The sequence below is a fragment of the Aspergillus vadensis genome, assembly GCF_003184925.1.
Source record: "Aspergillus vadensis CBS 113365 unplaced genomic scaffold BO88scaffold_15, whole genome shotgun sequence".
NCBI lineage: Eukaryota > Fungi > Ascomycota > Eurotiomycetes > Eurotiales > Aspergillaceae > Aspergillus > Aspergillus vadensis.
Genome location: NW_020292053.1, coordinates 606,913 through 634,015, shown reverse-complemented (window position 1 = coordinate 634,015; position 27,103 = coordinate 606,913). Strand labels below are relative to the sequence as shown.

Genomic DNA, 27,103 nt, shown 5'->3' with positions numbered 1-27,103 from the left:
ATCACCAAGTAACCGACGAAGATCACTCCCTTTGTTTAAGCTGATGCTTCTTAGTCTAGACCCTGGATGAGGGGTGTTAGGTTGATGAGGGTTTCATTTTGCCTCCACTGTAGGATGACAAGGACAACGCATTTTTTTTTCTTCTTGACAAGACGATTGTTTGGGAGACCAACTAGAGATCGCCCTCAAACCAATCTGATACACGCACAACGTTCTGCTCGGGAAGTCTTGGACCCGATTTCAGGAGCATGGGAAGGGGCCCATTCGCCCCATCCGAGAAGTGATGGAGAACGTGTGGCGGACAAGACCAGAGAATGTCCACTTGGTGTCACGGAGTGTTTGTGCTTGTACAGCTATTGATTAGATAACAATGCACAGTGTTGTATGAAAAGCGGTCGAGCCAATGGGTATTGAAGACGGACAGCGGCTAAACCAAAAGAAGCTATCTTGGCGTGCCCGGATGCCGGAAGTTCGTTGCAGACTGCCACAAATAACGGTAATGGATAGGTAAAATACCAAAAGCAGTTGCGTCTCTCACACTGCCGATCCTCTCCATCTTCTCCTATTCTCTCAGTGGCCAGACCACACCGTGCGCTCAACCGAGCATGAAAAGCATGAAGGGAACGTGACAATCATGTCTGATCTATCTATTTACAAAGTGATGGTGCGATCGGTGAATGTGAAGATGAACACTTCAGCTGACAGGAAAGAATAGTGCAGATGCAAACAGCGTCGAGTCGCGGTCTTATGGCTGGCTGATCTCCACCCAAGAGACACCAGCAACAGCTACGTACGAGTTACGGGTGCAACTACAACCGTGATCCGGCTCATTCCACGTGTATCAGCGATAAGCGAAGATCGCCCTTGAGCCCATCCATGGAAGCCCAGGACTTCACAGTGAATTCGCCCGACCGCCAGGCCCAGGGACCTCCCGTTCCCCGAAAGCTGGGTCCGCAGTCATGTTGGTTGGTTCGGAATCCGGAATTTCAGCGCAACTGCAATACCCAAAATAGGGTAAATTATTAATCAGAAATAGGCTTCTAACTCTCGGGTGGAAACCGTTACCTCCAGCCTGGCGGATATGATAGGGGGTCGCCTAGCGGCCTAACAATCTGATTCGGGTCCCCGGAGGTTCCCTGTGCACGCTAGGCAGATCATATGGCTAAAACCATGGCGAATCCTCTGTCTGTCATTGCAACAATGGAGATCGGGAACTCCGCGAGCGGGTCCCTGGAACTTTCGTTTACCGAAGACTAGGCCTGTTGCTTCCCAGCATTGTGGACCCCCGTCTTACACACAGCCCAGGAGTTACTTATAGTTATATAACCTCCACTATCTGCTGACCCCTTAGTCCGTCCCCATCTCGCTGAAATTCCAAGGCTATCATATCACTCGGATCGCTGGACTGGCGCAGTTTCGAATTCATTGTCAACATCCACTGCGTGGTCCGTCCCTAGAGCACCGCAGGGCGCAACGGTCGGTGCTTGCTTTTTGTGCATGAAGAAAGCAGCGTAAATCCGAAATCAAGCCACCATGTCGTCGTTCGTCGCCACGACAAACACCAACTCCTCCCGGGCGCAAGCGGTGGTCAGCCACAACCTGCCACAATTGCAGGGCAGCCCAGACTTGGACAATGCAATTCATGGACCCCCCGGGAGCGCATACACCGAGAAGTCGGAGCAGAGAAGCGAAGATGACGAAACTCTGCAAGGAAAGGAGGAGAAGATAGAAGCTCGGGTGGGCGACCTTGCTCGACAGCTCACCCGCCAATCGACTCGGTTTTCTACCAAAGGCACCCTCGACAATCCTTTTGCAGTCGACGATCCGGAATCGACGCTCAACCCTCATAGCCCCAACTTCAAGCCGAAAGACTGGATGAAGATGCTTCTCGCCATCAGATCTCGTGACCCCGAGCGATACCCTGACCGTACAGCTGGTGTTGCTTTCAGGAACTTGAATGTTCATGGATTTGGGTCGCCGACAGACTACCAGAAAGACGTCCTGAATTCACTTCTCGAACTGGGCACACTGGCTCGCCGACTGATCGGAATGAAGATGCAAAAGATCCAGATTCTTCGTGAATTCGACGGCTTGGTGAAAAGCGGGGAAATGGTTGTTGTGCTTGGAAGACCCGGTAGTGGTTGTTCCACATTCCTAAAGACAATTGCCGGCGAGATGAACGGTATTGAAATGTCCGAAGACTCTGTGCTTAACTATCAGGGTACGTATCTCGATCAGAACGTTATTCCTCGACCGCATGTCTGCTAACATTTGTTGTCAACCTTCAGGTATCCCCGCCAAAGAGATGCAAAAGTCTTTCCGGGGTGAAGCCATCTACAACGCCGAGACCGATATCCACTTCCCTCAACTCTCCGTTGGGGATACACTGAAGTTTGCTGCCCTCGCAAGGGCCCCTAGGAATCGCCTTGAGGGCGTCAACCGGCACCAATATGCCGAGCATATGAGAGACGTGGTTATGGCCATGCTTGGACTTTCCCATACGATCAATACTCGGGTGGGAAACGACTTCATTCGCGGAGTCAGTGGTGGTGAGAGGAAGCGTGTCAGTATTGCAGAGGCAACCCTCAGTCAGGCACCACTCCAGTGCTGGGATAACAGCACCAGAGGTCTTGATAGCGCCAATGCTCTTGAATTCTGCAAGAACCTTAATCTCATGAGCAAGTACTCCGGAACCACTGCCTGTGTCGCTATCTATCAGGCGTCTCAGAGCGCATATGATGTGTTCGACAAGGTGACTGTACTCTACGAAGGACGGCAAATCTATTTCGGACGAACCACGGAGGCGAAGCAGTTCTTTGTGGATATGGGCTTCGAGTGCCCTGAGCGTCAAACCACTGCCGACTTTCTAACATCTCTCACCAGCCCATCGGAGCGCTTGGTCCGCCCTGGCTTTGAGAATCGCGTCCCTCGTACTCCCGATGAATTCGCGGCAGCCTGGAAACAAAGCAGTGCCAGAGCCGCACTTGTCAGGGAGATCGAAGAGTTTGAGCAGCAGTATCCGATCCACGGCTCCTCCTATGATGCTTTTGTGGATGCCCGGAAGGCCATGCAGTCGAAAAACCAGCGCGTCAAATCTCCCTACACGATCTCAGTGTGGGAGCAGATTTCCCTGTGCACTGTGCGTGGATTCCAACGTCTCAAGGGAGACTCCAGTTTAACTGTCAGTGCCTTGGTTGGTAACTTTATTATTGCCTTGATTGTGGCATCCGTTTTCTACAACCTCCCGGATACAACGGCCAGCTTTTACTCCCGTGGAGCTCTGTTGTTCTATGCAGTTCTCTTGAATGCTTTCTCCAGTGCGCTCGAAATTTTGACACTATATGCTCAACGTCCGATTGTCGAAAAGCAGGCAAGATATGCATTTTATCATCCTTTTACGGAAGCTGTGGCCTCCATGCTGTGTGATACACCTTACAAGCTCATCAACTCAATCACGTTCAACCTTCCCTTGTACTTTATGACGAATTTGCGACGCACTGCTGGTGCCTGGTGGACATTCTGGATCTTTTCAGTCGTCACCACATACACCATGTCCATGATTTTCAGAACTATGGCTGCCACCTCACGCTCCCTCTCACAAGCACTTGTGCCTGCAGCTCTTTTGATTCTGGGAATGGTCATTTACACTGGTTTTGTGATTCCCACTCGCAATATGCTGGGCTGGTCCCGTTGGATGAATTATATCAACCCGATCGCCTACTCCTTCGAAAGTTTCATGGTCAATGAGTTCTCTGGACGCCAATTCACATGCTCTAGCATTGTTCCTTCTGGCGACGGGTATGACTCTGTATCCTTGGACTACAGGATTTGCTCCACGGTTGGTTCTACGGCTGGATCGGCGATCGTGGAGGGAACTTCCTACCTGAAACAGAGTTTCGAATACACCAAAGGACATGAATGGCGCAATATCGGAATCCTGATCGGCTTCATGATATTCTTCTGTTTTGTCTACCTTGCTAGCACCGAATATATTTCCGAGGCAAAGTCCAAGGGTGAAGTCCTGTTGTTCCGCCGCGGCCACCAGCCAAAGCTTGGCGAAACCGACATGGAATCGTCAGCTACCCTTGGCGGTGCTGTCAAAGGCGACGCTCCCGCCCAGGCCTCGGAAGTTCGCATCCAGAAGCAAACGGCTATCTTCCATTGGCAAGATGTGTGTTACGACATCAAGATCAAGGGTGAACCTAGACGCATCTTGGATCATGTTGACGGCTGGGTGAAGCCCGGTACTTGCACCGCACTGATGGGTGTGTCGGGAGCTGGAAAGACAACATTGCTTGATGTCCTGGCCACGCGTGTCACAATGGGAGTTGTCACGGGAGAGATGCTTGTCGACGGACGGCCACGCGACCAGTCATTCCAACGTAAAACCGGTTATGTACAGCAACAGGATCTGCATCTACCTACTTCTACCGTTCGCGAGGCTCTCCGGTTTAGTGCTTTGCTGCGTCAGCCGGCTCATGTTAGCCGAGAGGAGAAACTGGACTATGTTGAGGAGGTGATCAAACTCCTAGGCATGGAGCCTTACGCGGATGCAATCGTTGGTGTGCCCGGCGAGGGATTGAACGTGGAGCAACGCAAGCGACTGACGATTGGTGTCGAACTTGCTGCCAAGCCGCAGTTGTTGCTTTTCTTGGATGAACCTACTTCTGGTCTTGACAGTCAAACTTCATGGTCAATCCTTGACCTTATCGATACACTTACTAAACATGGACAAGCCATTCTTTGCACCATCCACCAGCCTTCGGCCATGTTGTTCCAGCGCTTTGACCGATTGCTCTTTTTGGCGCGTGGCGGAAAGACGATTTATTTTGGTGAGATTGGCGAAAATTCCAACACCCTGTCCAGCTACTTTGAACGCAACGGCGCCCATCCATTGGCCGAAGGAGAAAACCCGGCAGAGTGGATGCTTGATGTCATCGGAGCAGCACCAGGTTCTCACACAGACATAGATTGGCCAAAAGTATGGAGGGAAAGTCCTGAGCATACGAAAGTCAAGGAGCACCTTGCGGAACTGAAATCAACCCTATCTACCAAACCCGAGGACAACTCTGACCCAGAAGCTTTCAAGGAATACGCAGCAGGATTTGGTGTCCAGCTTTATGAATGCTTGCTCCGTGTCTTTGCCCAATATTACCGCACGCCCACCTACATTTGGTCGAAGACTATTCTCTGTGTTCTGTCCGCCCTCTACATTGGATTTTCATTCTTCCACGCTCCCAACTCTCTCCAGGGCATGCAAAACCAGATGTTCAGTGTGTTCATGTTGATGACTATCTTTGGTAACCTGTGCCAACAGATCATGCCCCATTTTGTCACTCAGAGGTCACTCTACGAAGTCCGAGAACGCCCCTCCAAGACCTATTCCTGGCAGGCATTCATGACGGCTAATGTTTTCGTGGAACTTCCATGGAACACCCTGATGGCCGTTCTTATGTTCGTCTGTTGGTATTACCCGATCGGTTTGTATAACAACGCGAAGCCCACTGATTCCGTTAATGAACGGGCCGGTCTCATGTTCCTGCTTATTTGGGTCTTCCTACTCTTCACATCGACCTTCGCCCACATGGTGATTGCCGGAATCGAGCTAGCAGAGACAGGAGGTAATATCGCGACGTTGTTATTCTCCCTTTGCTTGATCTTCTGTGGTGTTCTTGCGACTCCATCCAACATGCCTGGATTCTGGATCTTCATGTACCGGCTGTCCCCATTCACATATTTGGTATCTGCAATGCTCTCAACAGGCCTTTCCGGGACTACCGTGACATGCGAAGCTGTCGAGTATTTGTCATTCAACACCCCTGGAAACGAGACGTGTCAGGATTACATGTCATCGTATATCAGCGCTAATGGGGGTTACCTGTTGAACCCATCGGCCACATCAGACTGCCAATTCTGCACTATGAGCAGCACGGATACCTTCCTTGCTGAAGTGGTTAGTTACTTCTCGGATGCCTGGCGCAACTTTGGCTTGATGTGGGTGTATATCGCCTTCAACATTGTTGCGGCGGTGGGTATCTATTGGTTGGCTCGTGTGCCAAAGGGCAAGATGGTGGCTAAGTGATCTGTGTACGTCGTGTCATCCCAGCTGCGTGATGGCAGCTCGGGACTCCTTTTACCCTTCGACATCATATATTTCCAATTACAAATTCTTTCAACTTCACTGTTCATCGTTCATTGTACGGTCTTCGGAAGATTGTTTATATTACTTTTCTCTTCGTGTCGCTCGTTTCCCAGCTGACTGTCCTGAGATGTACTTCTTGGACACTCACTGGACACTCCGTTTTTGTTGATTTCGATTCTGTTCTGCTGTATACTTTCTCTTTCTTCAACAGTTGTACAGATAGAGCTATACACTATTAGACTTAGACTGCAACAGCAATAATCATATTTTGGCTTACATTATCACACATTCCAGTTGCATGGATTGATTACACAACGTAAGAATCCACAGTGTATAGTAGATATCGCCCAACATATCCAGACCAAGACTACCTATCACATACACGAAACCTTAACGAATTCCTCAAACCGCAAGACTTTTATTCGACAAGACGAAATCTTCAGTTGCTTCCCAATGCTGTCTGTCATGTCGAACAAAAAGCATATTGCCGGCCAGTAAGACTATAATATTATACTATCGCTTCCCATGTCATTGTCAGTAACATCTATATTAATAATACCCTAGCTAATATATGACTGACTATGTAAAGTAGTTATTGGAGTTTAGCACAGTCTACTATTAGCGCTAAGCCTATACAACCTTTGAGTCTCAGTTACTGAACAATATAACAACCTCACCTAAGTTAGTACCCCGACTTCCTCCCCCATACGTGCAGCCCCAAAACATGCTGGATATCTGTACAAAATAACCCGCATAAGCAATCCAAAACTACTAAAGAAAGGCAGCAAAACGAGAAGGCTTACTCCGGGCGCAAGGTAGCAGGGACGGGTATGCTTTGAACCGATCTGAGTCGCGACGTTTACAACATGAAGATCAAGAGGATAGGAATGTATCTGGGCAGGCAATTCTATTATCTACTATTTAAGTCAGACATCCTTGCCAAGGTAGACTGCAGAGGATAGATCACCCCGTTACTAAAGGGCTAGCGGGCTCCATGATTCTAACTAGGGTGAAATTAAGATAATTGCCAATGTGATCAGAGTGCGTGTGACGGGACAGAATATGAAAAGAGGGGAGGACAAGGTGAGTGATTGTGAAGAGCGAGTCGTGAAAGTGCTCCCCATGTTGTCATTAGGGGTATTAAAAGAATGCTGCCCATATGTATGGCCATCATAGCATTGAGGAGGGTGATCTATAATAGATCGTAAGCTCTGGTCTCTGCAGAGTGCAGATACAAGTGGGCTACAAAAATGGTTGGAGGATGCTAATAAGACTAATAATAGTTTGGAACCATGGTATTTTCAGAACTTTGATATATGGATATGCTAACAGCCTCGATTCTGCCAGTCTGTGTACTCCGTATGCAATGAATGTCTCTGGAAGGGGGTGGGGCGGCCGAAAGTTCTCCGCCAAACCGACGAATCAAACCCTTTTGCCAGAGCCACGATCATCGCGAACGGACCGAAATAGGCAAAAATTTCGAGATGGGCGGAGTACCCTAAGGGCTAAGGCAACAGCGTTACCCGTTTTGTCTCACTTTATCCACGAGTATCTAATAAGTTAGTAACAGACAACAAGATTGAAACATGTGGCACTTTGCGGAGTACAAGGCTAACCGGGAAGGACAATCTATTCTATTCAGGGAAACCAAGTTTCCTACTTGAGCCAGATCGCGAGTCTTGGCACTCGTTGATTTTCTTTAGAATCAAGGATCACTTCAACTGGTTCGACGGTTCTCCCATTGCCTCCAAATGGATCTATGCTATAAAGGCTGGCCTGCTCGAGTGTGATGGCGGTAGCTTTGGTATCATTCTTGGACCTTCTTCGCGTAACTCAAGGAATCGTTCGTCGCCAGGAATACTGAATCGCAGATTAATTCTGTCGTTGGCACCGTTGATCCTCCAAAATGACTTCTTTTGAAGACAAAGTAAACTTGCTCCGTCAGTCATCTGAGAATGGCAGGAAGCCTCTACCACGGATTACACTAGGGGCCATCAACAGTGATGGTATGATCTAGGAAACTGCTATTGTCTATCCTTCCTCCTCCAAATACGTGCTGCTTGCTAATATCATACAACCAAGCTTCCTTGCACTATGCTAAGGCATTTGGAGAAAATTCATCAGACTCTACTGATACCGACGCTGTGCATTGGGTGGCCTCTTGTACCAAGCTGGTGACAACCATTGCGGCAATGCAGTGTGTCGAGCGCGGTCTGCTAGATTTGGATGGGGATATCGCCAGTGTGTTACCGGAGTGGGCAAGTCCTCAAATCCTGACGGGCTTCGATGCGAACGACAATCCTATCTTTAGGGCAGCCACCAAACCTGTTACCCTGCGGTATCTTGTACTCTTCCTAATATGAATGAATGTAGAATCCAGGTGTACTAACAGTTAAAAGGCGCATGTTAACCCACTCCAGTGGTATGGGTTACTTCCACATGGATCCTCTGATGACACGCTATCACGAACAGCAAGGAAGCCCTCCTCTGGTCCAAACATTTCGCCAATACCAATTCTTACTTTTTGAACCGGGTGAACGATGGATGTATTCACCTGGCATTGACTGGGCAGGAGTAGCAGTAAGTTTTGACGTCTTAATCATTCATGAATTAGGCCAATTGACAATGCATGGTTCAACAAGGTCGAGCGAGCTACTTCTATGAAACTGGGCGACTACTTGCAGCGCCATGTTTTCGATATCGTTTCCGTCAAGGATGCGACATTCCACCTAGAGCAGAGAGAAGATCTACGGGCCCGTAAAGTCAAAGCCTGGCTGCGCACAGATCAAGGCCTGGAAGAAGAGAAGAATCAGATCTTTCCCGACCCCATTGGGGAAGACGTAGGAGGTGGTGGTCTATACACAACCGTGAACGAAATGCTTAAGATTTGTCAAGGTATACTCACGGCACAATTTCTGCGTCCTGAGACCATTGAAGAGATGTTCCAACCTCATCTGGAGAGTGCTTCCGGCCTTGAACAACCGGAAGATTATTCGCTGGCGCCGCGCAATGCCATATGGAATGCTATCCCACATAACATACCGGTGGATTTTGGGATCGGTGGTATTCTAAATAGATCTGGGATTCCGCAGCGTCGAGAAGTAAATTCGCTCTCATGGTCGGGGAAACCAAATTGCTACTGGGTTGGTTATCTTACACCTATAAGTCACCCGTCGTACTTGACTAAAGTACCATAGTGGATCGACATTAGGAGAGGGATTGCTGGGATATATCTTTCCCAGCTCTTACCCACCGGAGATCAGAGTGCCGTTGAACTGCTAACTGAGTTCGAAAGATGGGTCTACTCGCGTTTGGATAATCTGGATTGCACAGCAAAGTAGAAAACCGATTTAGGATCTTGGTATAGTAGGGTGAGAGTTGAGTATGGCAAATTCAGATAAGTCCTAATGTCGAGGAAGCTTCATCGGGTAACTAGATGATTTGAATTAGAAGATCAGCCATGTCTTCAAATCACTTATTAATATAAGAAGTTGTTTCCTAGTTCTGCTTATCATATATTACCATATCTGTAAAATATTCCCGAGGTACCTAGAGAAGTTCCAATGAAGAAGATTAGATTTCTTGTTGTTGTATTTTTGTGTTGGTTTTTTTTATTCATCGTGTCTCATTTTTCCGTCATTAGTATTATTTTGTATCCCCTGTAGAGGTTGGAGTTGATCCATACATTTAGTTTTGCTTGACTAGCATTAGCTTTAGAATGTCACGTGTTTGAGTTGATTCTGAGTCACGGTGTTTCTAAACCTGTCTAAATAAATTTTGTAGTTTCAGTCTGACACTGCTCCGCTAACTCCTGAACCTGTCACGGGCGGGTGCCCAGCACACTTCATTCGTGGTCGTTCTCAAACGTACCAAGCATTTGGAGGGCATCCATTCTTGGCGGCTTTACCCTTTGAGGCGTCGGCATGTTACTCTATTTATGTAATACTGAGCGATGGATGCTCCACAAGTAACACCTGGCCTAGGACTGAGATTGTAATAAGGCACGACACAACTCATTCTCATATACCAGCGCACCTGTAATTATTCCAAGAGCGCCAAATATGCGTTTCATGAACTTTTTACACTTCTAGCCTTCCCGCTTACATAGAGTAAAATATGTCATCCATGGGCCTTAGCTGGATCTAAGACAGCGGCAGCAACCTTGTCAGAGTATGATGAACTACGAGCGGGTCACAAAATCAGCCTCGCCGTCTTCTTTACTGCTTTGGGCAGTTGAGGGTAGAAGTATTTTTGTAATCCAATCAAACAGATTCTATGAATTTTAGAGTATCACTTGTCTCACACCTTATGACGGATATCTTTTCTCCGTGGATTCACCGAAGATGAAGCCCGTCTATGATGTACATACTAATGGCCCTAGCCTTATTGATCTATTATAAGCTAATTGGAGTGAGTTGGCGATCGACGATGGGTTGGATGTCGTATCTCACAGCTACATGTATGAAGGAGATAACACACAGCCATAAAGACGAAACTGAAACATGGGGTTGGAGTTGATTTTTCTGAGCTGGAGCACGTCAAAGCATCCGGTATGTAGTTTAAGCAATGAAACCCGGTGTCAGAACCTTAGCAGGGCAGGACTGTCAGCTAGGGTCCAAAAAACGTGCAAGGACCATGAAGCGAGGCACTAGTCTCTTTAAGTCGCAATCCAGGTACGGGGCACAAGCAAACCCATACGATGCTGCTCAGGCAGCCACAATATTAGTCAAAGATGGCTGTGTATATCCACTTTGGCAATGTGGTCCCAGCTCCAGGTTGTCATTTACGGGCCCTAAGTGGCCGGTGCTCAGCTAAGAGAGAGCCCTATCTTCCGTATTCGTATTTGACCTCGGCAGGATCTTACTTTGGTGCACCCTGAAACAAAGAAGATCCAGGAGAACAACATAGACGGCGCAATGTAGATGCAGAGCCCTGGAAAGGAAGAGAGAAAAAGAATAGGGGCGACTGCTGTGCTGTGTCATTAAAGAGACAGACGTGCTCCAGGAGGACTAGACGTAGCTTTTCTTACTCTACAGTACTCTTTCCAAGAATCTTAACAGCTACAAAAATCATAACACCTGCAAGCACAGAATGACGCTGCTAAATGTGACCCTTTCTGCTTCTTACCTCTATATATTTGGCACTATATTCTTTGACATCGTTCACTTTCTCCTACACAAATGGTCGAGATCTCGCTGGCGAATCCTCCGCTTTCTTTCTCGCTGTCACCAGTATCATCACCTCTACTACCCCCGATCTCTTCAATTCAATCAGCGATACGCCAAACCAAATGCCTTGATTGCCCTTCCTCTCGAGCTAATATGTCAGTTGCTCGGAAGCATCATCGGCTGGATCCTTGCTACCATCCTGAATTTTTATATTAAACGTCTCGATTCGAAGGCCCTTTCCATTGTCCTCGTCGTACAAACCGTTCGCTCTCTTTATGTTATCATTAGTAACGGCCAGGACTCCAACCATATCGCACTCGAAAAGGTACCGAAAGATCATAGCTGGGCGTTTGTGGGACCGGAGTACCACTCCTTGCACCATATCTACCCAGATCGGTATATGGGGTCTATGGTGAAGCTGTTCGACTGGATTGCAGGTACTGCATACGCGCTGAAGAGCAAGACGGTGGTCATGACGGGTGGGTCGGGGGCATTTGGACAAGCGATGGAGAAGCAATTACTCGCCGAAGGGGTCAAAAGCATACACAAGTTGCAGTTCGGCAGAGACTGGGGCAATGGGAACTTCTCGCGTGTCGGTACCATCCTTCGAGAGGCAGATATCATCATTCTCGCCCACGGAACCAAAGGTCCAGATGCCGTGGACTCAAATTGCATCTCATCAGTCCGTTTAATTGAGCTGTTCATGCAACAGAAGTTCGCACAGTCTCAGAGAACCAAGGTTCTACCTGAGATCTGGTACGTCGGCAGCGAAGCAGAGCTTCATCCTGCTTGGGGTGGGCCTGACATGGTACGATACACTGCGTCAAAGAGAGCATTCTTACCCTACGCTCGTGCTCTGTACAAGTCAGACAAGGTAATATATCGACATATTGTCCCTGCAGCGTTTGATTCCCGCATGGGAAAGGCGATTGTGTCGGCTGACTGGTCTGCGCGGTGCACAATGTCGTGGATTCGACGGGGAGCTTATTATATCCCGGTTACATATACGGGACTCGCATATTTGAACTTTTTCAAGTTTCTACTTGGGGCCTCGGCAGATTCGAGGTGGGTGGACAGGATAGGAGAATCCTAGGGGGTTGTTGCATTACATGAATGGGTATATTGAATCTTTCTTTTGTTTTTTTTTTGTTTTTTTTTTTTTTTTTTTTTTTTTTTTTTTCGTGTATGTAAGCGATCTGCTCTAAGGTTTTCGGCGCATAGAACACTTGATGCGTTGTAAATGTCATATATTAGATTGGGATGTATTTAGACCGATATGGCCGTCCCAGGTGCACTGAGGCGGCCCCTGTGAGATACCCCTTATTGATTCTTCCGCCGACCACATCAATAGAAACAACGTGATTTCACCTACAGTCCATCATCCATTCAAACAAAAAGCAAAGAATGGAAACAAAAACATACAACAGAAGGGATTCGCTGGTGGTCACCCACCCAACTACTAACCTCCCGGCGTGTGGCTTAAGTACGGCTGAGCGGACGGGAAGCCCTGTTTTCCACACCCTGTGGTCGTATGTACTTAATTTACCCATAGCAACAGTCAAATACGGCTAACAATGAGCAACATTCTCCAACAATATGATTCTGTTCATGCAACATCGTACTCCGAGGGCCTCTGTCAGGCACAAATGTGCAGATTGGCAGTCATCGTGGCCGCAAGGCAGGAAGACACCCCAGCTTCTGTAATCAGAAGCAGCCAGTCAAATTCCGACGATAAGATTAGCCTGGGGGAAAGGCGCAATCCAGAGCCGCGCTAATAGACTAACTCGCTGCTGCGCCTTCTCCATATAGGGCATAGTTGCATGCGCCGGCGTATATAAAACAACCGAACCTGCCACTACGGACTGGCCCCCGAATAGCACCTTGTTTTTTTTCTTTCATCACCTGTACTGCCCATACTATATCCACAGAATGCCAACAGAAGCTTTCCACCACCTCAGTCGTGCTCATTTTACAATCGCAATTATATGCCCGCTTCCCCTAGAGGCAGAAGTGGCGATACCGCTGTTTGACACGGTCTACGATAGAACTGTCTATGAAAAATACGGGCCTGTACGAAATGACCCCAATCACTATACGCTGGGCCGCATTGGCTGTTACAATGTGGTTTTGGCCCACATGGGTGGTTGTGGGAAAGCCGAATCATCCAGCGTGGCCAGTAATATCAAACAAAGCTATCCAGGCATCGAACTGGCCCTTCTAATAGGGATCTGTGGAGGAGTGCCTTACAGGACGGACGTGGGTCCAATACAACGCAGGAGAGATGTTTTCCTCGGCGATGTGATACTTAGCAGCGCGATTATTCAATATGATTTGGGGAAAAGACTTCCGCACCGATTTGTGCGCAAGAATACGTTAGAGTCCAATCTAGGGCGAGCGAGTCTGCAGATCCGATCTTTCATGACCCGCTTAGAGTCGCGTCATGGAGACCTCTCCAAAGACCAACAGGGGCACCTTCGGACTATACAAGGTAGCAAGGATGTGCCATATCCTGGTATCAAAAGCGATATCCTATTTAAAGCTGAATACAAGCATCGCGTACGCTGTCTGTGTATGAGTGATGCCAGCGGGGACCAAAGTGTCGTGGACCGCCGTCGTGTGGACTCTGATGGGACTCCGTATATCCATATTGGCCGGCTTGCCTCTGGAGATACTGTGATGTGCTCTGCCAAGGATCGAGACAAGATTTCCAAGCGCGAGGAAGTTCTTGGTTTTGAGATGGAAGGGGCTGGCGTATGGGACAATATCCCTTGCATCCTGATCAAAGGAGTAAGCGACTACGCTGATAGCCATAAGAATGATACTTGGCAATACTACGCAGCTGCGAGTGCAGCGGCTTGCATGCGTGCTCTCCTGGATCAGAATCCCATTCCGAATGTGACATCATCAGCGGGCCTGGCCCAGGGTATGTAAGCAACTATGGTGTTCATAGCTTCCATTAGGTTCTTTTAGCTGTGTACTTTACTGAGCGTCAATTGATTACCCTGCAGATATAATTGCCTCCCAGTTGAATCCGCGAAAAAGACCCGCAGAGACTTCTGAAGACTCCAGTAACGAACGGGAAAAGGCGTGCCTTGATGTATTAACTTTCCCCCAAGCCGAGTATCGCCTGGACGAGATTATGGATCCCCTCAATACGACATGCACTTGGGTATTAGAACGACCAGAATATAAGACATGGATGAGTGGGGAGGATTTAAAAAGTCACGGAGGATTTTTCTGGATCAAAGGGAAGCCCGGAGCCGGAAAGTCGACGCTCATGAAACACCTTCTTTCAAAGGCAAAGCAAACTGGAAAAGACACAATCATCTCCTCTTTCTTTTTCCATGCCCAAGGGGTGGACTTGGAGAGGTCCACTGTGGGTATGTATCGCTCACTCTTGCATCAGCTTCTCTCGTCTACTGCCGTTCCATCGAGTGCCAAACAGCCCTACTTTAGCTTCGCAGCGAAGATGCTAAGTCAAGATGACGGCATAAATTGGACAATCCGAGACTTGAAACATCAGCTGTTATCACTCATCCGATTGCTGAACAACCGCTACGTGTTCTTCTTTATTGATGCTCTGGACGAATGCGACCAAGCCGAGATGGAGGACATGATACCGTTTCTCGAGCACTTGGGGCACTCTTTGAATGCATGCGATGTTCATCTGAGAATCTGTCTGGCAAGCCGACACTATCCACAACTCAACATTGAACGTGGCATTGAGTGGGTCTTGGAGTACCAGCAGGAGCATCAAGGCGACATGCGGAAGTACGTTGAGACGAAATTGAAAGGGGGCAAGTCAAAAATGCTCCAAGAGATCAGAGAAGAAGTGTGCGCCCGAGCATCCGGTGTATTTCTCTGGGTTATACTTGTAGTTCGATCGCTAAATGATGCGTTCGCCAGGGGCAAAATCCACGCCGTACGTCAACGGCTGGATGAAATCCCAGACGGGCTTGATGAGCTTTTCACCGATATGCTGACCAGAGACACTGAGGAAATTGATGACCTTATCTTTTGTCTTCGACTCATCTTGTTTGCACAACGTCCATTGTCCAAGGATGAGTTCTACTTCGGGGTTATGTTTACCAAAAACGGCTTGATCAAAAGAGAAGGCGAATGGCACATCGATCCGCACATTGAGAACTTCATCCTCAACGTCTCCAAAGGCCTCGTGGAAATTACCCGCACCAAAGCTCGCATAGTACATTTCATTCACGAGTCAGTGCGAGATTTTCTACTACGACGAGACGGTTTTAGCAAACTCCAGGCTGGGTCGAGCGCGAACACAATCGGGAACGCCCATAACGAGCTTGTACAAGTCTGCTTCCGATACATCTGTCAAATCAGGCTCATTAAGGCAAAGGAGTTTCCAAGACACTGTGTATGGCCACCCCTAGTATGGCCACCCCAAGTCAAGAACGAGTATCTGAATGCAGAAACCCCATTCCTCAATTATGCTATCCATAGCCTCCTGCCTCACAGCAATGCGGCTGAGGCTGGAGGCACTTCGCAAGCTGCCTTCCTGCAAGCGTTTTCTTTGTCATTCGAGGACTTCAAGCACATCCGCAATGCCCTTACATTATGTCACATTCGCCAATATGGATCCGACGTCACGGTTCTATACGTTCTAGCAGAATTGAACTTGGACCACCTCATCCGCCTGGAACTTCTACGTACGCCACAGACGTGGAAGCAAATGGGAAGGTATCACAGCCCAATGGGTGCGGCTGTCTACTTGGGTAACACACTTGCAATCAGGGCCTTACTTGGTTACAATACGAGTTCAGATGCCTCTGTCGACAACTCCTTGCTTGAGGCTGGGGTTATTGATCGTATGAAACAATATGTGGTCAACAGCAAGCGAATCAAGATGAAAAGAGGTTCTATGGCTTTGTATCTGGTGGAGTACGCTATTAAACGTGGTCATGTAGCCATATTAAAGCTCCTCTACCTCACTGGCAAAATCGATCTGAACCATAAGCTCAACTGTCGTTCGCTACCGCTTATCTGTGCGATTAAGTGTTCCAAGGCAGAAATCGTGGAATTTTTGCTCAGCTGTGATAGAGTCACTATTGCCAGCCCCACAAACGCTTTGCAAGCTGCGATCACTCGAGGTAAAAGGGATGTTTGCAGTATCCTACTTTCCCTCCCATGCAGTCTTCGTTGGTTGGACTCCTACGGGGGAGTTGCCATCCACTGGGCAGTAACTGGAAACAACGGGTCTACAATGAGACAACTCCTTGAGCTTGGTTGCGACGTAACGCTACGCGATGGAACTGGTCGAGATGCTTTGTCACATGCCGCCGAACAAGGCAAGATTGAGATGATGAAAATCCTAATTGAGAGCGGGGTTGTCGATATAGATGGGAAAGATGGTCAGGGAAGGACGGCTTTCTCATGGGCCGCAGCACCAAACAGTGGAATGCTCAAACATTCGCCTGACCCGAAAAAATGTTGGGATCAATTGCAAAAGGAAGCCATGTATGTGCTACTCAGCACGGGAAGAGTTGATGTGAACTCCAGAGACAAACATCAATGGACGCCCTTATTATGGGCCGTTCAGAGTAATAAACCAGTGGCAGTGGACATTCTTCTTGAGGCCTCAGAAACTGAGGTTGACTGTAGAAGTGTGACAGGAAAAACACCACTTACGGTAGCCGCAATGTGTGGACATGAAGCCATGCTATGTAAGCTCCTGCAGTCAGGTCGTGCGGATGTCAATTCTCAGGATATTTTCGGGAGAACACCCTTATCTTGGGCTTTTTACCCATCTGGCATTTCTCCACGGCCTTCTGGACAAGGCCTTCCTCCAAAGTCCAGCAGAAAATGGCAGTACTTGGTAGACGGAACATCCCCGCATCGTGCAGTTCCGTTGCTGCTGGATTGCCCGATAATAGATGCCAGCATTCCAGATTCCTTTGGCCATCCAGCCTGGTGGTGGGCCCAGATTTTCGGAATTAGTTCTCCCGCAGTCTGTGAATGGGTTGAAGAGGAAGACAAAAAGGTCATGCAGTTGCTCATAGATCATCTGTCGAAAAAGAACATGTCCAATAATAACGCGGTTCTGCCACTGGATAGGGAAACACTCAAGGGCGAAATGCAGGTTGTTGCAGCGTCCTATACACCATGTGACTATTGAAGACTCCAGTGAGGCATCTAACCTATTGATGTTATTTTCAACAATTTATCTATAGACATGATCCACCTGTAAAGGCTCATGGAGCACTCCCCCTCTCGATCGACTGATATAGACGTGGTGAAGTGGTGAGGCTACATCTCTTCTCATGTACATAATGTATAATTACATTCAACAAATATACAAATACAATAATTACACTCACAGTAAGAGTCTAACGGGCTCATTTGATACACTTCCTATTACGCGTCAAAGTGCAATGTCAGTTACTTTGCAAAGGCATCCTTAGCTCGGGCTTGCAGGAGACAGGAGACCATCGTCTTCATACATGACCCATTTTACGATCTGATAATACCAAATACCTATATACTAATCTCAATCCCAGTCTAGACCATCTTTTTGGTCATCTTCAAGTCTTGTAGGCAAGCTATTGGGTTTTCGCATTCGTATCCTTACGCAACAAACTAGCTGTGAAAGCTGCATACACAGCCGTCAGAGTATGCAGCATACAGTCATAATTCACACTTATCACTGTTTATCACGAACCAGTCTATGCATCATCTCTTCTCTCCAGCCCCAACCCAGCGCAAAGGTGGCCCCAGGCCCAAGAGTAACTATAGTCCCCACCAGTCCCCCAACGGCCTTCAACCAAGAGAACGAGGCCCCAGCATCTTTCAATTCTTTGAACTTCAACGCTAGCCACATAACCCCACTAGCCATGGATATCACTTCATCATACTGGAGGAACCTCGCAATGCCATCAGCAAATGAGGTGACGGGCTCCGGGTGGCCTCTCAACCCAGGAAGGAAGGCACTAGCGAACGAAGTATGAGCCGGTGCAGTGCATCGAGCGTGGAGAAACGTAAGTCCAGAGATCAAGGCAAACGAGCCATATGCGTACCGGACGTAACGCATATTCTGCTTATGTTCTTCTTTCTGTTGTGGCTTCTTCTTACTCCCGAAAGCTCTCTTGACCAGACGATGCAAGGGAGCCTGTAGCAGAGGTACGACGACAGGAAACAATTGCCAAATGGCATTGTAGTTGCAGCGCGATTCAACCGTTGGTGCCACGAAGTTTGCGATTGTGGGGATATAGTATCCCGTCAGCATGGCAAACAGCAAAGAGCTCGAGGTCTCCTGCGGTATCTGTTGCCTTGCCCCCGGTAGAAGGCTTGAAAGGGGCGAGCTGATATGCTCCAGTGCGTAGTAAATTGGAGCAAACTTTCCAATGCCCTGCAATTGGGACGCGATTCCTGCGCCTATCGGGCTATTCGGTTTCAATTTAGTCATGCTTTCTGGTATAGGGGAAGACTTTCAAGTAGGTGAACTTACAGTATGAGCTCATACCAGGAATGTACTTTGCGATAACTTTCCAGCAGCCATATTCCGTAGATGGGGCCAATGTCGGTCATGAATGTTAGCATTTGAGTGCGGGATTGTGGATCAGATCCACTGATAGAAGGCAAGAAACACGTAATCGCAGGCAGAAAGAGCTTGTCCAGGAATGGCATATGATAGAGTGGTCTGTTTAGGTTGATGACCTCCCCATTAGCTGCAGACCATACGCCCTCTGCAAACGAAGACACCATGAAGGGCACAGTTTGAGTTATCAACGTCCCCATCGTCTTTTGCGCAGCAGCATAACAGCAAGCAAAAGGGACGATTGAAATAGCACGCTTCCATACCTCATTATTCTGTTTGGAGACATTGTTTTCATCATCCAGGTACGGCATGGTGCATGCTAGTGACTTTGGTGGCAGAGGTATTCTGTCAATCTTTGCTGCTCCAACAATTGTAGCGGACGTTTGATCCACCAAGTATTGACTAAGATATGGAAGAAGATAAAGCCCGATGATCTTTTCTTTGAGACCAGCTAGAGCCTCTAGTCTGGTTAAGTCATGAGCTGACTGCGAAATATGGATAAGCCGTTTTTGGCGGATGTTCTGCCATACTTGCAGGCACTGGTGGATATCCTGGACATCTGTCTTTGTTTTGGTAGGGCCGTTAACAAGAGTAGAGAGGCTGTTTGCAAGCGACGCAGCACTCTCAATTGCACTGTTGCCGCCCTGGCCCAGGTTTGGTGTCATCTATAGTCAAAATCTTAGCTGAGATTCTGGTAATACTCGAGAGATTAGACGCACCTTATGGGCTGAGTCACCAATGCAAACATATCGGTCGACACACCAATGCTTATAGACAGCCTCTTCAAGGGATACAAAAGTCCTGACAATTGCTCTTTTGCTGACCTCAGCAAGCGGTACGTCAGGGGTGATCGGTTTCTGTAGATAGGGGGCGAGATGGCTATCGATCTCATCTTGACTGAATCTGGGAATTCGAGATGCGGTATAAGTTCTGTCCATTCTAGTGAAGAAAAACCAGTAAACGCGCCCTTCTTTCCCGATAATCGTCAGTATGGAGTAGCCCTCAGCGAAGGTTCGATGTCCATGTCCTGGTCTCAGTCCGGGGGTAGCTGAAGATATACCGAATACACAGTTGTACTCGGATGTCATCACTATATTTCAAATGAATTAGTAAGGGTCATATAAAGCTGCTGCTTTATGTATGGTGGAGTCGTACAGTTCTTCTCCTTCACTGCTTCATGCTCCATCCCTCGAGACTCCATATACTGCCACATCTGTCGTCTCACTGTGCTCCGTACCCCATCGGCTCCAACAACAAGATCACCCTCATAGATGGATTGATCCGCACAATGGACCATAACCTTTTCAGGAGTATGCTCTATCTCAGTCACCTTCTTGTTGACCATAACACGATGTCTTTTGTCTCCGAGGCCCTCGTACAGAATGCTGAGCAGGATTTGGCGATCAAGGAACGCAACCGGATAGCCATGTCTGTTGGATCAGATTCGCCCCCAGTGTATAAGATTCGAGGACTAGCGAATATATTGACTTACCTTTCATGTATAGTAAGGGGTGCAACTGTGTCGGTAATGAGCTTGGCGTCATGGGCCCAAGTGAAAGATCTAGTGAGAGGCTCAACTTGACTGAGAACGTCATCGTAAAGGCCTAGTTGATCCAGGATGCGAGCACCATTCGGAAGAATACCAATAGATGCACCAACCTGGGGTGCAATATCCGCATGGGACTCTAGCACAACAAAGTCGATGTTGTTTCGAAGCAGACAGTGAGCGAGCGTAAGCCCGGCGATTGACCCGCCCACAATCACGACGCGGAACCTGGATTCGGAGTCTGCCATGATATACTCTATATTTCCAAAGTACCCAGAGATGTCGCTGTAAAGTGAATGACAGGCAGTGTGTGAGGGACCGACACGACTACGACGACTGGAGATATCATGGTCTTTATGTGTGTCTCCCTAGGTGGACCCATCTAAAGTAGTCAGTGTGATTTGGCATAAGAGAGAAATCCAGCATGCATGTGTTATCACACTCCACTTCGTTTATGCAAAGTGTCGTTAACTACAATTAAACTGATTAAACTAAAACCATGGAAAAGGTCGATCAGATCTCAATGTAGTTAGAAGGTCCAGAAGCATTTAGGACCGTTCCTTCATGAAACGCAGTGGGTCCAAGCCTCGAGCCGAGAAACCCGGGAAATCCGAAAACGCAACTTACAAGAAACCCGATGATCCCAAGTCCACCTATACTCCTTTTTCTCCAGGAGGTTATTGTTTTTTATGGTTACTTTATGGTTTCCATCATGACGGTCTCACATACCACAATTTCCACAACGAGAGATCGGAAACGTCGAGAACAGAAGCCCCGCGTTCTGTTGTCTTGCACGTCATGCAGGGAGAAAAAGTATGTACTGGCCGTATAATCAAATGACAATTGATCTCTTTGTTTTTGTTTGACAATGTATAACATTCTTAAAGGCTGAGATGCAGCCGGGAACGCCCCTGCACAAACTGTAGGAAACGGGGCCAGGATACAGCCTGTCAATACATTACCGAGCGTTCGAACCCCTCGACATCGGGGAAGTCAGAACCTATCGACGTACGCAATGACCTGCAATCTTTGAAGGAAAGGTTGCTCTTCTTAGAAAGGCAAGTCACGCGGGATTGCAACTCTTCTTCCACGTCTCGGGATGATAGGCTTCACGTTGGCGAGAGTCCCAGCAGAAATTCTAGCGAAAGTGAGGTAGCTTCGACGGGATCACAAGTTCCCACAGGAGGAAATTCCTTAAGTGTTTGCTTCCTGGCTGGGAAAAGTGGGACTCGATTCGTTAATCCAAGTCACTGGCAGGCAATTATGAACGATGCGGTGAGTCACGCCAGAGATGTTTAATCCTGCCCCTAGGAGGGGATTTTCATCGTGACATTTCCTGACCTAGATGTCAGAATCACGAGCTCAATCGAGAAGATTGCAGCGATAATGATGGCCAAGACGCTAATGAGATCTCTCGGTCGGAAGGCCCAGTCCTGCTACTGGGAATTTCACGGATGATGGACATGGCAGAGCTTCTAAATGCACTACCGCCTCGCGAAACCGCAGATTTGCTCGTCGATCGCTGTCTAAATTCCGGGGAACCATCGCTAAGTACGTACTCAGACCCTAATTACATTACATGTATCCTTGAACAACCTCAAAAAGGATCTAACAAGACCTGTAGTCATTATTCACGCTCCGACGTTCAAAAGCGAAGTACATGCCATTGATAATCGAGCTATAATACAATGATCTAACGCAGGTTTCCAACAGTACCTGAAATTCTGGGATAACCCCGCTGGAACACCGGTCGCTTGGATCGCACTATTGTATACAATCCTCTCTTGTGGGATATACATCCAGCATACGGCAGATCCGAAAGTGTCCTCACTAGACTTGCCTGGAGCATTCTATGTGTACCGTAATAATGGTGCAGTTGCGTTGGCGAAGTCAAATTTCGCTACTCCGGGCCTTTATAAGTTGAAGCATCCATCTTATACCTCGGTATCGAGTACCTCCAAAGCAACGACCACAAAACAGGACTCCCAATGTTACTCAGCGTTGTGTCGCGACTAGCAATCATGATGGGATATCATCGGGATCCTCAGCTCTACCATCTCCAAATATCGAGTTTTGAAGCAGAAATGCGGCGCAGAGCATGGCTTCTACTGATCACAATCGACTCCGTACTTGCGTGGCATACAGGTCTACCCAGGGTTGTAAGTCATAGTCTAGGCGATGTAAGGCCGCCCAGAAACCTTCTGGATAGCGATTTTGGTCCAGAAACTACTGTCCTTCCTCCTTCGCGCCCCGCAGATGAGGTCGCCAGCAACATTGTATACATGTCGGCAATGGAGCGGATGCTGTCTGTTGCCAACGAAGTCGGCGATATGGCTTCACACCCTTCCCTACTCCCTGACAGAACTCTTGAATTAAACATGAAACTGGAAAATACCAAGAGACGCTTGCCTAGTATACTTCAGTTGCAGTCCCCAGAAATATGGGCATCGGATGATGAGACTGTGATCAAACAGTACTCTCTGGAAATAACGTATCAGCGCGCGCGATGCATCTTACATCGTCATTACTTGACGGCCCTATATCCAGATCCGCATAAGGGACTAAGATCCGTGTGCGTGGATGCAGCCCAGCAGGTGCTAACTCTCTATTCGGAACTATTCCAAGTTCTGGCTAGAACACATAATCAGAAGCTAGCGTGGTTTGGGGCATCTCGCTCAATTTCTGATTGCTTGACAGCTGCCATGGTAATATCTTTGGAAGTGATAACACAATCAAAAAATGGCAGAACGGTGGGAATTACGCCCCAGGGTGATCTCATTGAGCTATTGAAAGCCTCCCAAATATCCTGGAGAAGCTCACCAAGGCCATCGTCGGAGACCCTCAAAGCTGCACGTATAATTGGTACAATGCTAGATCTATTGGGATATGGCGGGGCGGGTCCCTTGCTTGCCTCATATGGGGCTCAAGAAGGGCAGCAGAATCATAGAGAAAGCACAGAGACGTTCTTACGATCCCCAAGTATGATGCATGACATACTGACGGGGGATTCTGCGTTGGAAATTTTTGACTGGGTAAGGTGTACTGCTCCATCGCACTTATTACGCTGACCATGACGCTTCAAGGCTCTTTGGGATCATGAGATGCATTGTCTGAGTGCGGTGAATAATTGATTGTGAGAATGCTGATGACTTGCCATCTTACCTAATTTGGCGGTGGATTGATGAAAACCTTATTCGGTCAAAAGCATTCAGAGATACTGTCAGTATCGTGAGGGCAAATCTCTGAAAGATACTGTCTTAACAGGATAGACTGGCTAGAATGTTCGGAATACATGATACATAACTTCACCATATTCTCCGTTTTATTGATTCCGTAAGTTTTCTTGCCATTACCGATACATAGAAGTTATAATGATCTGATACTCTCTAGCTAGTAATTGGAAGATCCATTACCCGACCCTTGCCAATGTGACAAGAGCTGCCTGTCAGCTTCTTCAGCGACAAAAAGCCGAATCCGCACCCACTCAAACATGAACAAGTCTAATGCTAGGGGAGTGTGTTATCGTAAGCAGTGTCCCATACAGCAGTACCACCCTCTGCTTTGTGAAGAATGGTACAGAGAGCGGCGTCCTTAGTATGGCCTGTGAAGTTGATGTGTGCAGACTTCTCGCTAAGATCATTGAAATTGATCAGGTCGCCCGGTGCCTTTGGAGTGTTTGACACGTAAAGTTGGATAATAGGGGCCACTTCCTGACTGTTGTTGGGCTTAACGCCAATCTAGAGGCACGGAGGGTGTCAGCAAATCGAAACTTACCGGGCAAATAAAACAAAAGTGAGTAAACGGGGACACTCACAGTGGCGCATGGCAGAATAGGCCCGGGCTCTTGGGAAGTCTCGTTTGGGTTGCGTTTCCCAAAGCCAATTACATAGGTCTTGTCATCGTTCGGGATGTCCTGGCTGGCGACCTTGAAGGTATTTGGAGTCTGGACGTTTTCCCCCGAGTCATGCAGCCCAACATCTCCATCCTTGAAGACAAGGTCGAATTTTTCTGGGTATTTTGTCAGTATTTATCAGGAGCGCAGTGCCGCGCTTCTAAGATACAACTACCTGGGCCTCCGTCTTCAATCCCTGAGTCCCACCAGTGATCTTGGTCGATATTGACATGATCTCCTTCCAATGTTCCGACTCCTGGATTCCCGTATCAGCCTGGTCTCTGAAAAGTTCATGAAAGTGTTCTGGATCGTTCATGAGTAATGAACATATAATGAAGCAACGTACCCGCAAAAATGGGTGCAGTGGTGTGGACGTTCCAGACCGTTTCATTGTTGATGTGGTTGCCGCTTGCAAAACAAACAGGAGTATCAAAATCAGGACTGGGAGGCGGAGCAAAGAAAATATATTTCTGTGCTGCACCACTATTGTTTATCACTCTGAACCAATGCACTTCTTTTTCGTCGCCTCCGGACATTTTTGCAGTGTCTAGTGTTGAATGAGTCTTGGGAATGGATTGTAGTTGTTAAGGATGGATGAAAGGTTCATGTTGGAGGGGATGTTCCGGGCTTTTATAAGTTCCTGTGGGAGCTGCATCCAATCTCCCCTCAGTGGAGGTCAAGCTGAACCGCGCGGCGACTTAGCTGGAATACGGTCATCGATGGACGTCACTCTATTGCTACAATCAATTGCATGTAGTTACAACTGTAGATCGTGAATATGTGCCGAAAGCATACATGATATAAATCTACCATGGTTGGCTCCAGTTGATGACGACGTCTTGCACCAATTACTTCTACTGGAAGCAAGGCAGTATCTTCACGGTGTGCTGCCCAGTCTGCCCAAACTTCGATGTCCCTTACCCTTGCAGTGGTATTTGAATCTATAGTGACGCACTTGAGTGCATTAGCTTGCCTCTCATGGTTAGATACCAGTCGCAACATTATGTACCGCGATATCCGATATCAGAGATGTCTTCCTTGCTTTTATGGACCCATTCCTCGATAATGAACTTGGTAAACACTAGTCAATTGAAATTTAACACTGTAGTGTTGACCCTGAATAAAAGATCATGAATGTTGTTTTTATTTGCATTATTGTCCATGTATACTGAGTTCTGATGCTCATCTTGGTATCATGTGAATCCGAGTTATGATAACTCCTAAAGAGTCACAATTGAAGATTGAAGGTCTCGTGAATCCAACAGTTTCACCAGTATCAGTGACACATCATAAAATTCTTTCAGTTTGTGTTGTAGAGAGGAACCCTGGAACCAGCACAAGTTGTGTGAATACTAGCGTAACAGCCGCGGAATAGTGGATGCCATTGTCTCACTCGGTTACATACTCTTGATGTTTCATTCCATGGGTTCCATATCATGCCCATCACTAGTTGGCTTTAGCAGAAAGGCAGAATTAGATGCGGCTGGTCGTCGAGCCATATGTATCGTGTCATGATGAGTCAAAGTACCTTCCGCGGCCATACACATTCGAAGCGCCTTGGGGAAATGTGTCGAACATCCGCAGCCGGACAAGGATATGTTTATTCTGGGACCTCCGAGCCCAGACTCTAGCCCCACTCCATTTCTGCAGGCCGAATTAGGAAAGTTGCTGCTACCGAGACCTCTTTTCTGGCACCATAACCTGAAGTCAATTGCAGAATCGAGCTGTGCATGAGCCTAGGCTCTGGGTGCTGACAGTCAGGCTTCCGAAAACGTTGTTGGAAATATACTCCATCACCCAATAGGAGGCACCTATAGGGAATCTGGGTGAGGTGCCAAAATATACCGAGCTGTTCGATGACAGCCACGCCTCGCCTTGTGACGACGTATAGTATTTTTAGAGGAATGCTGGAGCTCCAGTGGGGAGTGGTGCTAAAGTCAGGGCCAGCCAGCTTTGCATCAGACACTGGGGTCAGCAATCTAATTACCCAGTCGTGAACTTCACCGGATAAAAGAGGGTCATACTAATTGTAACCCCCGTGGCGGGCTGTGGCCTTTCGTTGAACGAGTCTGGTTTCTGTGATCCAGATCGGCGGCAGCCTTGCCTTCTGCTAGTTCAGCTATCATTGATCTATCTTCGTTGCTCTTCAGAAGTGGGCCGATGATGATGGGGATGGGTCCTAGGTCTATGACAACATCACAAAGTATTTTGTTAAGACAACCTTCTTCGCACCCCTAATGCAATTACACGCCTGGTAAATGGCAGGCTCGAATACTTCCTGCATCTCAATGGCAACGCTCTCCTAGAGCTTACCTAGCCACGATGGTTCCATCCGTTCAGCGCTTGGGTCGCTAAGATCGTCGACTCCTTGAGCGTGGCTTACTTACACCTGAGCTATGTCACCGGTGAGCTTCTGTGCTAGATTAAAATCTTTCTCACGGATATCAGCACAGCATCCACCAACGCCATCGCCTAAACGGCCTAAACCAAGGATAACTTCGCGTGGCGGGGGATTTAGATCTAAATTGCAAGCTCACGCACCGGATCCCTTGATGAGAAAATGGCCACGCGTTTTAGCGTCACCGCGACGAACTCCACCGGAAGGGGATTAAAAGTGAACATCAAAGCCAAGAAAAAAAATAGGAAACGAAAATAAATAAAAGAAAAAAACATACAACAGAAGGGATTCGCTGGTGGTCACCCACCCAACTACTAACCTCCCGGCGTGTGGCTTAAGTACGGCTGAGCGGACGGGAAGCCCTGTTTTCCACACCCTATGGTCGTATGTGGTAAA

General features: G+C 47.8%; 7 protein-coding genes across 7 annotated transcripts; 5 read left to right on the top strand and 2 right to left on the bottom strand.

The window, feature by feature from the left end:
- Nucleotides 1-1,533: 1,533 nt before the first annotated feature.
- On the top strand, nucleotides 1,534-6,082 carry BO88DRAFT_343104 (pleiotropic drug resistance family ABC transporter; the record flags this gene model as incomplete). The annotated part of the gene is made up of 2 exons (XM_025703170.1): nucleotides 1,534-2,221; nucleotides 2,289-6,082. The coding sequence occupies 2 exons, from the start codon at nucleotides 1,534-1,536 to the stop codon at nucleotides 6,080-6,082; spliced, it is 4,482 nt and encodes a 1,493-aa protein (XP_025561794.1).
- A 1,966-nt stretch (nucleotides 6,083-8,048) lies between these two features.
- Nucleotides 8,049-9,600, top strand: BO88DRAFT_464886 (serine hydrolase domain-containing protein; the record flags this gene model as incomplete). The annotated part of the gene is made up of 5 exons (XM_025711364.1): nucleotides 8,049-8,148; nucleotides 8,225-8,480; nucleotides 8,542-8,722; nucleotides 8,785-9,285; nucleotides 9,340-9,600. The coding sequence occupies 5 exons, from the start codon at nucleotides 8,049-8,051 to the stop codon at nucleotides 9,481-9,483; spliced, it is 1,182 nt and encodes a 393-aa protein (XP_025561793.1). The 3' UTR covers nucleotides 9,484-9,600.
- Nucleotides 9,601-11,233: 1,633 nt separating this feature from the next.
- Nucleotides 11,234-12,403, top strand: BO88DRAFT_343208 (uncharacterized protein; the record flags this gene model as incomplete). Its single annotated transcript, XM_025703174.1, has 1 exon — nucleotides 11,234-12,403. One exon carries the CDS (start codon nucleotides 11,234-11,236, stop codon nucleotides 12,401-12,403), a length of 1,170 nt encoding a protein of 389 aa, XP_025561792.1.
- Nucleotides 12,404-13,225: 822 nt separating this feature from the next.
- On the top strand, nucleotides 13,226-17,452 carry BO88DRAFT_464878 (uncharacterized protein; the record flags this gene model as incomplete). The annotated part of the gene is made up of 2 exons (XM_025711363.1): nucleotides 13,226-14,233; nucleotides 14,319-17,452. The coding sequence occupies exons 1-2, from the start codon at nucleotides 13,240-13,242 to the stop codon at nucleotides 17,450-17,452; spliced, it is 4,128 nt and encodes a 1,375-aa protein (XP_025561791.1). The 5' UTR covers nucleotides 13,226-13,239.
- A 525-nt stretch (nucleotides 17,453-17,977) lies between these two features.
- On the bottom strand, nucleotides 17,978-20,665 carry BO88DRAFT_426648 (FAD-dependent oxidoreductase; the record flags this gene model as incomplete). Its single annotated transcript, XM_025708923.1, has 5 exons — nucleotides 17,978-18,716; nucleotides 18,782-19,536; nucleotides 19,591-19,961; nucleotides 20,027-20,301; nucleotides 20,364-20,665. The coding sequence occupies 5 exons, from the start codon at nucleotides 20,663-20,665 to the stop codon at nucleotides 17,978-17,980; spliced, it is 2,442 nt and encodes an 813-aa protein (XP_025561790.1).
- A 464-nt stretch (nucleotides 20,666-21,129) lies between these two features.
- On the top strand, nucleotides 21,130-23,485 carry BO88DRAFT_426647 (uncharacterized protein; the record flags this gene model as incomplete). The annotated part of the gene is made up of 5 exons (XM_025708922.1): nucleotides 21,130-21,230; nucleotides 21,305-21,692; nucleotides 21,770-21,931; nucleotides 22,131-22,287; nucleotides 22,338-23,485. The coding sequence occupies 5 exons, from the start codon at nucleotides 21,130-21,132 to the stop codon at nucleotides 23,483-23,485; spliced, it is 1,956 nt and encodes a 651-aa protein (XP_025561789.1).
- A 438-nt stretch (nucleotides 23,486-23,923) lies between these two features.
- BO88DRAFT_454887 (uncharacterized protein) lies at nucleotides 23,924-24,845 on the bottom strand (the record flags this gene model as incomplete). Its single annotated transcript, XM_025710838.1, has 4 exons — nucleotides 23,924-24,154; nucleotides 24,232-24,425; nucleotides 24,485-24,565; nucleotides 24,656-24,845. 4 exons carry the CDS (start codon nucleotides 24,843-24,845, stop codon nucleotides 23,924-23,926), a joined length of 696 nt encoding a protein of 231 aa, XP_025561788.1.
- Nucleotides 24,846-27,103: the final 2,258 nt, after the last annotated feature.